This window comes from Ananas comosus, linkage group 4, assembly GCF_001540865.1.
Source record: "Ananas comosus cultivar F153 linkage group 4, ASM154086v1, whole genome shotgun sequence".
NCBI lineage: Eukaryota > Viridiplantae > Streptophyta > Magnoliopsida > Poales > Bromeliaceae > Ananas > Ananas comosus.
Window position 1 is genome coordinate 1,455,785 of NC_033624.1, and position 11,479 is coordinate 1,467,263.

The 11,479-nt window shown below is 39.7% G+C and overlaps 3 protein-coding genes across 3 annotated transcripts; all 3 read right to left on the bottom strand.

Moving 5' to 3' along the window:
- On the bottom strand, positions 483 to 2,946 carry LOC109709272 (crescerin-2). Its single transcript, XM_020231424.1, has 5 exons — positions 2,404 to 2,946; positions 2,164 to 2,270; positions 1,561 to 1,714; positions 1,264 to 1,458; positions 483 to 1,061 (listed from the first exon to the last, which is right to left on the bottom strand). Exons 1-5 carry the CDS (start codon positions 2,725 to 2,727, stop codon positions 804 to 806), a joined length of 1,038 nt encoding a protein of 345 aa, XP_020087013.1. The 5' UTR covers positions 2,728 to 2,946; the 3' UTR covers positions 483 to 803.
- On the bottom strand, positions 3,391 to 7,672 carry LOC109708918. The gene is made up of 7 exons (XM_020230854.1): positions 7,273 to 7,672; positions 6,814 to 6,932; positions 6,666 to 6,731; positions 6,139 to 6,336; positions 5,412 to 5,530; positions 4,730 to 4,835; positions 3,391 to 4,605 (listed from the first exon to the last, which is right to left on the bottom strand). Exons 1-7 carry the CDS (start codon positions 7,529 to 7,531, stop codon positions 4,030 to 4,032), a joined length of 1,443 nt encoding a protein of 480 aa, XP_020086443.1. The 5' UTR covers positions 7,532 to 7,672; the 3' UTR covers positions 3,391 to 4,029.
- Positions 8,205 to 11,253, bottom strand: LOC109708919 (the record flags this gene model as incomplete). Its single annotated transcript, XM_020230855.1, is given in 7 exon segments — positions 8,205 to 8,460; positions 8,553 to 8,645; positions 8,905 to 9,000; positions 9,118 to 9,188; positions 10,053 to 10,195; positions 10,329 to 10,406; positions 10,780 to 11,253. Coding segments are annotated over 7 exon segments (1,041 nt in total), but the record flags the coding sequence as incomplete, so codon positions are not given.

Below are 11,479 nucleotides of genomic sequence, written 5' to 3' on the forward strand. Positions count from 1 at the left end.
GTTTGATTGGGCTTCATATTTAGGCATTAGTATATTTTTTAAAAAATTTTAGTATAAATGGAACACTTATACAAAAGTGCCCCAAACATTTGTCCATATAATCTAATTCTGTTGTAGTGCACAATAATTTATTTATTATATTTCAGAATACAGTAGTATATTTTGGTTTGATTGGTGATAATTTTTTAATTTTTTTTCAAGTTGTTAATCTAAAATTTCAAATATGACCTCTAATGATGGACGGTGGAAATTACTTCTTTTTTTTTTTAAACTGAGCAATTTTGATAACAAGCACCAAAGAATCTCCCAATTTTAGATGCTAGAAGCTTTACAGGTAATATATTAGAACATCTAAATATTAGCAAATCTGATCTAAAACATTTTAAATGTCTAATCTAGGACAGCAAATGTGATCAGATGTCTATTATTCATTATATAAGAATTAAGGTATATAATTGTAATCTCAGATATTACAGATTACATCCAACAATTTAAAATTTCATTTAAAACTTCTCAAATTGGGCTTTTTTAAAGCATCAGCAACGGTGGACCAGGTCCATACAACATTGAGAACTAGTGGCTTTTGCAAAGAAGGTTTCGTAAGAGACACAAAGCCACCATAATGTAAAAGTATTACGATGTCAGATCTGAGCTAATATAAAACTGGTAAATTGATAATGTGGGCTACCATGAAAACGTCCTCTAGTTTTCACAGATAATGCCAACACACACTTGCAAAGAAGATTAAAAAGCAGAAAAGGAAACAAAATAAAAACAAAAGGGGAAAAAAAAAAGAGGTTCTGCTACTGAGATATGATCCTCACTACTGACAGCACTGACAAGGGAGGCAGGTTGGAAGAGCAGAAACTCTCCCACAATTCTGCAGTTGATGACTCATTTTCCGCGTTTTCATTACTAGTATTATCTCTTGAGAAGCCATTATGGATTGAGTGTATGATGCTCCGAGATGCTTCGCGCGCCTCCGGTAGTCTATCATTCAGCAGCTCAGCTGCCACTTGAAGCAGTGTAGCCAATCCAAACTCTTTCATCACCTCCACCTCCTGAAAAGTTAAGAGGCAGAAAAAACAGATACAGCTTGAAGATATTAACTTCCATCGGCAAAGATCAAATTGTCGAGGGATTTCGATTACACCACTGAACTTCAATTTGTTTCGGTTGATGCACTAGACATCAAATCGATGCAAGAACCCGATTGCAACAAATTGAAGTTTATTTATCCACCACTTTAAGCCCCACACTTACCATCCTCGAGACACATTTCGATATGGCGACGGCGGATTTGGCCCGGACTCGAAGGTTAGTATGGTTGACGTATGACTTCAACTTCTTGAGCAGAGGGAGAGGAGGCAGAGATACCGCCATCGTTTGAAGCGCCTTCTCGGCTTCCTCGCACACAAACCGCTTATCTTGAGAGGCTTTCAGCAAGAGCTGAAGCAGCTGCAGGTGCAGTAAAAAGTGCAAAAAGAGTGTTCGAATTCATTCAGCAAAGTTCAACTAGTTTTAGTTCATCTCAAATTTAACTCAAAAAAGTAAACATACCAAGTTATCGAAAGCTGCTTCTTCTTTGGTGGAGGATGACAGCAGGAGGCGGCCGAAGGAGCGAAAGATATCGGCGCAAGCCATGATTGATGTCTTGCACAATGCACTCCTAGGGTTCTTCATTGCTTTCACTATCACCACCATTACACATTCCCTGGAGATCAAATAAATCGAATTATAGGAAGCCAAATTTTTGGCTATGCTTTGAAGCTTCAACCTAAACATATCCAGATGTTATACACATCAAAATCTTTCAAAAATTTCACATTTTTACAATTATTTCTACACAGATTCATATCCAAATCTCAATTTGGTGCCAATGAGTAATAAAAACCAAATCTCAATTTGGTTAATTTCCTACCTTCCTAATAATTAAAAAGAAAAAAAAAACACATTTTTGTGGATAAGCTAGAATTCTAAATGGAAATGGAACCCAAACTTCCTCTTGCTTATTACAGATCAAGTTTTCATGTCGCTAATTATGCAGATTTTAGAAATAAAAATGACGAGAAAAAGTTGTGTTTGGCCCGAAAAATTCAAACTTTAAATTTATATTCTCCTTTCTATAAATTAAGGGGGTCAAGAAAAATGAAAACAACTTACATGATGGGAAGAAGAAGAGAAGAATGATGAATCGCGAGTCTCCGCACATCATTTAAAGCTCCACAGGATTTAACCCAATCTTTTGAATCCAATTCCGCCAACAAATTCTTAAAAAAAAAAAAAAAAAAAAAAAACCCAAGATCAACCATAATTCAAAATTCAGAAACGTAAGAAGCAAATTTTATGTATCAAATTTCTAAACAATGTTGGCCCCAAAATCCAAGCATTTAAATGGCTCACCGCGATCTTGGACTCAGGATTCGGCAGGGGCTCGAGATCGTCGGAGGCGACGTACTCCACCGCCTGCTCCGCGGCCTTCGCCGGCTGCGTCTGCAGCGGCAGTGGCGAGTTCTCATCGTTCTGGCGCGAATCCCGAGGCACCTCGGCCGTCGGCGCTGCTGCCGCCTTCGCCGCGGGCTTCTTGGGCCTCTCGGCGACCGACGTGGGGAGGGCGTTGTCAAGGGATCGGAGGGCCATGTTTAATTTGCTTTTGGAGATGGAGGGGAACGGGGGATTGGAAAGAGAAGGGAAGAGATTTGTGAGTGTTTTGGTTTTGAGGGACATTTGAAATTTAAATTGGGGGGATCCACTTTTTTGGAAGGCTAATTTGTAACGGCTATATTTCTCTCTCTCTCTTTTTCTTTTTCTTTTTTCTCATCACAGTTGGCGGAGTTCTGATCTACGGTTGCTTTGGGATCCGGGCCTTCCAACCGTTGGAGGAGGTTCGGCAACGTTAAAGGGGTTTGAAGAGGCGCGCACTCTTCTGGCCAACTAAACAGAGTTTTAAATGTTTGATGAGAATTATTTTTGAGGTTAAAGTACGAATTTATTAACCTTTTTTAAAATTTAATCTCTGCTTAAGAAGTATTACATTTATAGCCTCGGTTGTAATAATTTAATATCAAAGATTTTATATGGAACAGTTTTAAGTTCTCCTACCGTCAAGCAAGCAGCATCCTTGGGCTTTAGAAGTGAATATGTAATGCACATTTTCAAAACTTTTTCTACCTTGAAAAGCGCAACAATAACAACGGATCTATCACATACTGTCCGTTTCGTTTATTTTTTTAAAAAATAAACTTAGTTGAAAATATAAATCAACTAATATTCAAACTACTTGAGACCTCGAATATCAACCATCGAGTCTTTTACCATTTGCACTAGGGACAGTCGGTATGAGCGAATAAAGTTACACTGCATCTGGGCCGAGAGGCGACCAAAACTCAGTGAAACCAAATAGTGAGATAGAGCAGCGTTTCTTCATTAGATTAACAACAGCTGTTTTTTAAGATTAACGGATGGTACTAGTGGCTTGACATATTTGCCAATGCCCATGCCAAAATTGTGATAGTTCTTCAGAGACCCCATTTAGCACCGAGGATCGGATCGGTCACACAGTAAAACGAGGGAGCAATATTAGAGGAGAGAGTTTTAGCGGCTCACGAGGTATCAGGTGGTAGAAACAACCTGCAGAAATTTTTGAACTCAATTCCAATCTATCGCCTAGAATTCAAAATTTCATTCAAGCAGTATAATTTGATTGCCGATGCCTCGAGCTGCTAAAACACTCCCCCAACAATGCCTACTCATTTTGGACTATCCAATGCAACCCTAAATATCAAATGAGGCCGAAGAGAACAGTGGAAAATTTAAAGCAAATTACTAGGAAAATAATATAATATACTATAGCCTACTTTTGCGGGATAAACAGGGTTATCCTCTGAATTTGGAGCATGGTGATGCATGAATCCACCATCTAAGTTATATTGAATTCCCACCATCTGTTGTTAGGCAGCAGTAGTTTGAGTTGGATAGCGAATTGCATGCCTTGTGTCCTCCAACATTCACAGGATACCAGCGGGAGAATCATATTCCATTCCACTGGGAGAAAACATTCGACTCAAAGAATTGCTTCCAGGCGTTCAGAGGCTTCTTGGCGTCAACTTCGGGGCAGCTTTCATCCAATAATCTGCCGTTCATAAATAATCCTCGAGCTGCGAAACCCATAAGCTCAGTAGGGTTCATGTAGCCACGAACTCGAGACACAATACCACCCTCATAAGAGAACCCCACTCTAACATTTTGAAAAGAATTCGCCTTCCGAGTATGATCAAGGCTTGGGACTGGTTTCTTCTTTAACTCATCAACAGCATGGGAGTTGTCTTCCTCCTCTAATGAGATCAGATTCCCCATGCCAAATGCTTCCCAATCTACCTGTTGCCAAAGTGCATAACCATATTCATTATTATGTATCTGATAATTATCTGGTGCTTCTGATGAGTTTTCCAGTGCTAATTTGTCAACTAGGACTTTTAATTCTTGTAGCCGGTGACTGATTCTTGATGATACAGCATCGTATAGAGCCCCTCTAGAAATTTCAGTGTCATCCTTATTGATCAGCAGATCGGTAAAATTGATTGGATCACCGATGACCACTATTACCTAAAAACAACAAAACCAATTAAGGCCCACCTGAATTTGCAAAGAAAGGGGTAGTTCCTATGTTTCTAACAATGAGACAACGACGAAAAGAAACAGGTGAAAAGAAAGATCACATGTAGTATACCCTTTTGCCGGTCTTGGGAAAGTGTGTTCCTATAGGCATGATGTTTTGCATTCCTGTGTGAACAAAGGGAACAACCATTGGAGTATCATCAGCATCCATCACCAGCCTGTGAAGCCGGACAAATTAATGAATACAGATAAGTAAATTCAAAGAATTAGAAAGAAGTTAGCTACAGAATAGTAGTTCAGAAAACAGCACACAGGCCACTTGCTTGATCTTTCTCAACCATTTGCTTCTTCATTCTTAGGAAGAGCTAATCTCAACCAATGAATAGAAAAGTAAGCAGAGAATAAGGGAAAGACTCTTGTGTGTGTGTGTGTGTGTGTGTGTGTGTAATCATTTGATGCAAGTACAGTTTTAAGAGACTACTGATAGCCCCAAGACTATAGATGTCACAATATTCTAAATCTATGTCAATAAACTACAGTAGCACAATTATAAGAGACTGGCAATTATTAGAGAAACACTCAAGTTATGCAGACAATATCATATGATGTGGTAGACCAACATTTGCAAATAGCTGTAAGTGTATGCCTCGTTTGGTAACACTCTTTTTTTTTTTTTTTTTACAACTCAAATTTTGTGCCTTTAAATGCACCAGCAATCCATGGCTGTAACTTGTTTGGTTTATTAAACGAGTTAAAAGAAGATTGTGTAAAGGTGATCACATGTATTTCCTGACCTGCCAACACCTCTCTTAGCAGAGCTGATGGTTTTCCCACCATCCCGTGAGCGACTTCCTTCTGGAAATATATGAACCCATCCACCATTGTTTAGCTTTGACAGGGCCATATCCATTCCCTGTGAATACAATCCAAACAAATTTAATTCATCAAGAACAGATGGATGAATGTAAAGTGTAAAGCTGATCTTTTACGCAGAATCTGAAGTATGACTCACAAAAATAGAGCATTGACAATTCAGTATTTGCATGCAAAGAGTAGAGCTCTTAAGAAACACATTAACCTTTAATACAACACACGCAGTAGAGTTTTATAATGTTTTCATCAAAATTGACAATTTACAAGTGAATAAAAGTTCCTTCTAATGAATAGTCAAATGGTTCGCACCAACCATCTATAGTTACAAAAAGGCTATCTGCGCATGACTACAGTGTTTCAATAATTACTTAGTTCTATTGGAATAAATCCAACCTTTAAAAGAGTGGGCATTAATCCCATTCTCTCTCTGAGGTCAAAATGTTACTTTGCACAAGGATTAGACCATCTTATATTGAAGCTCAGTTGCCTGAGTCAAATTTGGTTGATTGCAAATACAGGTTTGGTAAGCTATATGTCTATGCTATTAAACAATCACCTGATACGGAACATTCACGGGATAAAAACAAGCTGTCAGCAGAAACTACAAAAGGATTCAAGCATCATAATCTTACTAAAATCTAGAGATACCTTTTGATAGATGCCCTCACCACGAGAAACAGGTAAAACCTTAACACAGCGAAAAAAGGCAGACATCATTGGGTTGGTAAAGCATCGATCGCTTGCACAGAGAGTCCATCTTAAATTGTGGGCATCCAACATAACACTTGGCGGAAGCAGAGACGCAATCACAAATGGGTCGTCAATGGAGGCCACATGATTACTAACCTAAAAAATAATTCAAAGAAAGAAAGTGCAGAGTTCAGTTGAGACATCATACTTTAAGCACAAGAAGACTAGTGAATTAAATAAAGAACATCCTAAAATATGAGCTGGCGGACAATTTAAACATTCCAACGAAAAGCAACTATAGACCAACATCCACCAATTTTTTTTTTTTTTAAAATCATGCAATTTGCAGAAAAGAACCTATTGACGACAGTGTAGGCAATCCATTTCCATATTATAATGCATCTCTTACTCTACTAGCAACTAGTATATTTAGCAAGATTTTTAAGCAATGCTTTGGAATAAGCTTATACAGTAATATGACATACCGTTATAAGGGGTTTGCCCTTAGGTCTTTTTAATAACGCCTGATGTAATTTTTCAGCACCATATATCTGCACAACTTGAAAATAAACAATCATGTTAGATTGGATCAAAATTTTGTAGTGGGATATTCAACTTGATCGACTCAAATACCTGAACATAGTTGAGGCCATGCATAAACACATGACAAGCACCGCCAATTATAGGAACTGCCAAAGCTTGAAGAAAGCGGACTATAATCGAGTCATCAATGGATTTGACGTCCTTCCCAACTGCAATTATGTAAACAACTTCAACAGATATTCTACTTGTCTTGCTGGAGCTCAGACTTTTCATAATCAACATAATGATATTCAGAGACATGTTTTTTCGATTTCGTATAGTTCTATAAATCTCTTTCAAGCCTTCAAAAATATTACCCCAGCTATTTACCCATTATAAAACAAGAAAAAACTATCCTTGTCGGTTTCCTACATTGATTTGATAGTAGTTTTGCTATAACCCATATGAAATCTCTCGACTCTACAGGAGCACTATGACACTGATTACTTGTCAATTCTACTAAACAGTTACCAAATCAATGACTTGCATTACGAGAAAAGAGGAACAAACCTTTCTTGCGATAGAATCGAAAAGAAGCCGAAGAGGAATACGAAGAGGAAGACGGAGAAGAAGCGAGAGACGAAGGATCCCTCCACAGGCTCCGGAGTCGGAGCGCCCACCGCTGGAGCGCCGCGGAGTAATCGGACTCGGCGCGCCAGTGGCGGTGGCGATCCACCGCCACGCGGAACCGGTCCCGGATCCGGAGCTGCAGCGCGTGCGCCCTATCCTTCCACGGGCCTGATCCGCGCGCGATCCACCCCTCCGCCATTAACGGCGACGCAGCGACCTCGTTTTCCACCACTAGACTAGATCAACGAAGAAGAAGAAGAAGAAGAAGAAGAAGAAGAAGGAGGAGTAGGAGGTAGGGTAGGGTTAGGGTTAGGTTTGAGAGAGAGGCGAGTTTGATCGGAGAGGGTTTGACAGAGAGAAAGAGAGAAAAGAAACAGGGGGCGAGGGCCGGCGCGAGGCGAGGGTAGCGGTGGGTTCTAGAAGAAGGGGAGAAGAGACCAAGCTTTTTCTGAAATTAGTTCACCACGTCATCCATGGACCGCCGAACCTTCTCCTATCCTCTTCATCTTCTTCACAATGGTTCTTAATTACAAATTACAAACTATTGAGTGGTTCTATGATGAGGTGGTGCACCGTGTTCAGCGGTTAATTTACATTTCCCTGGGACGTGTGGGCCCCAGTAAAATTTGCGACATTGTGAAAACCTGAGCGCGGGTTTCGCTGTTGGTGTAAGCTGTGGGTTAGATTACAGTAATGTAATTAAGAGAGGAGAAATATCGGAGTGGGGCCCACGAAGTTGGGGATCTCCTATGTGGGGCCCACATAAGAGTGGGAACAAGGATTGGATCATTTACAAATACGGATTCTTTGAGTCGGATTATGCGTCGTGATGTACAAATTATCATCCATGGAATTGGAAGCCTCTAGAAACGTTTGAAGTTTCTTAAAAAATATTTTGCATAATAATTTTTTTTATCACATTCATCTACAATGTCGAATACATAATTACCAATCCATCAAAATGTGGATCAAATACAACAATAAATATCCTTTAAAGGAGAGAAAAAAAAAAAAATGAAATGATACACCTTTGAAAGAATTTCTAGCAAATGAAGATCTTCTCTGCTGCCGCCACGGCAGTGTCCACATTCAAGTAATTGACATCAGCAACTACCTCACCAAAGTCATCTGAAGAAAATGGCCAAAAAATGTTTTATGTTAATCCCCCAACAAAGAAGTGAAAAAGAACACAGAGGGATATAGAGGATAAATAATCTAACCTTCATAAATTGTCCTCACAAACTGCACATAATCTGGTATAAGATCCTTGTATATGATGCCATCAGGATGAGCGTCCAAGATAACCAGGACTCCTGATTCATTTAGAGAAGAGATAAAGTACTTAACAAAACAAGACCACACCATTTTTGCGCCGTTCCTAACTCCCTATTAAAATTAGGAGATAAAATCATAACTAGCAAAATTATAACAAGTGAGAAAGCAGAACAGCAATGCCAGTTTGATAGAAAATTCAGTTTTTTAAAGAAATTTTCTATGAAATTTTACAACAGAAATATGTGATGACTGATTTTAAACAAATATTTCTGATAGTGAACTGTTGCAATAATATACCTGGTGCGACCCAACTTCTTGTAATATTCGAAGGCATCGGCGCCAGCCAAAGGATATTCCTCAAGTTCAAAGAATCATCGTAAGCCACATTGGATCCTGACAGATAAGTAAGCCTTTACATTGACCGATTAGTATGTAATAGCAATTCTGAGAGCAAAAAATTGCCTTTGGAAAAAGGAAACAGCAGATTTAGCTACATTGGCATTAATGTACCTCTCTGACAATAGCCCATATTGTAAGGAAACAAGTTCTTTTCATAGGCTGGATACTCTCTGGCATGGAACCTGCAAATAATAAATTGATAAGCAAAAGATAATCTTTGAAGTATTTATCAACTAATTTACTCTTCAGATTCTTTTTGGAAAAGAAATGAAGATCAATGTACTCTACTGAAGGAACCAATATATTCTGTAAATGAGTATTCGCAAAGCAATGACCGAGTCTTTGGCAGTGGTCAACACAGACGATTTTTTATAGATAGGTGATTCATTCGACACTCGCACTGTAAATGAGTATTCACAAAGCAATGACTGTCTTTGGCAGTGATCAACACAGACGATTTTGTATCAGACAGGTGATTCATTCGACATTCTTGAATTCCTGTTGGCACTGAAGTCTTTCATGCCTCTGTGATACCCAAGGAACTTAATGTCTAGTTATTTAGTGCCCTCTTCTTCCCTATAGTCTGTGCAGCATCAATAAGTCATAAGATTTTGCAAATATTGAAACAAAGGAAAACTGATCTACCGGCCAAACATTGGAGAAGATATATCCCTTAATAATCCAGTGTTAATTAATTAAGTAGCACCAATGCAAGAACAAACACTGTCAGAATCCCAAAAAGATCATTTGACCATGCAAAACAAGCACATGAGGGTAACTCAAAAGGTTATTAGAGACCAGGTGAAACAAGCACAATCTTAATCTTCCTTGCAAGAATCCCATTCATTGTCGTTCCTATGACTGATTACCCTAAAAGCTTAAGTCATTAGAGAACAATCCATTTTTCTGAGAGACAAGTAGAGACATGAAGTCTCAACCTGCCTCATTCATCAATTAGAGAGCAGTGTATTGATGCACTTATATTCAACGTTCTAATCAAAGTACAGAATGATACATATCAAAAGAGCTTGCTTACTTATACTCACAGTATGCCAAGCCTCCCTGTGCCAGTGGCAAGGAAAATGTGCCCATGAAACAAGTCGTAGCGATTGAGTGACACGTTCAATCCTACTGAGGGTCCCCTCGAAGCAATCAATTCAAACAAGAACGCAAGGTAAGAGTTGAGCTCCTGCACACAAAATTTAAGTACTACATCATTTTATCTTGTCTCTAAAGAAACGTAATAGTTCCTAAAAAAAGTTATAGCTTCTCCCTGAAGAAACATAAAAAAAGAAAAAATTCAATTAGTTTGTAGCAAATACCTCATTTGCAAAGCGCCTTCCATATGGTGTTCTTGTTAGCTCGCATTTGTCCTTCTTCAATCCCTCCACATCCGGCACCTAGCATCGTTTTCCATTTTAGGACCTATTGCTTTGGGTAATAAAATATTCAAACGAGTAACATTGATTTTTAGGATAAAATGCTGCTACTAAATCCCCGAACTTCGCACTTCAAAAATGAAAATTAATTTAGCGCCTGAACTTTTCCTATAACTACTCTATCCCTTTCCCTGAACATTCCTACATTTTGTAATTTTCATACCAGCTATTAGCTTTTATGATTTAATATAACCAAATTTTAACTCTTTGTCCTGTAAATATAGCATCTTCATTCTAATTCATTTAGTATAGGATTAAGATAGTTTTATCATACACAGATTGCAATATCAACAAACTAAAGAATTTATCCACGCATTTTATTAGCTATACTCACAGGCAACATGGTCGGATCCAACAACCGTTGGATCTCCGCGGGATCGCCGCCGGAGAACACGGCGAGATGGGCGAGCTCCATCACCGGCTCCGGCGGCCACCACACCATCTCGTCGGCGGCGGCGGTGGCGCCGCCATCAACTCCAGCGAGGAGATCCCTTCTCGGAACCTTCCCGAACCTCCGGGGGAGCAGCAAATCGTTGGAAGGGCGGAAGGGGACGAGGAACCGGAGGCAGGATCGGAGGTCGCGGGCCTCGGCGGCGGGCACGGCGGCGGCGGCGCGGTGGCCGCCGAGGAGGGCGAGGAGGTCGGCGGCGAGGGATTGGGGAGGAGGAGAAGGGGATGAGGAAGAGGAGTAGGGTTTGAGGGAGAGAGGTGGGTAGGGTTTGGAGGAGGAGGAGGGGGATGTGAGGGAGAAGGAGGAGAAGGCGACGGAGAAGGTGAAGGCGAGCTTCAGGGAGAGGGAGGAGGAGAGAGTCGCCATTTGGGCTCGCGGATACGTCGGAGGTGGATAACTGCTACTTATTCCCCGAATTACTTATTCTCGGATCAAATGGACCAATGAGTGCTTAGCTCAACAACTGTAACTTTGGCTTTTATTGCTTCCCACAATCATGTTTTTACGGTTTATTTTTTATGTCCTTTATACTATTTTAGTCAATTAGATTATCCATTTTAATAGAATTAATGGCTCATAACAG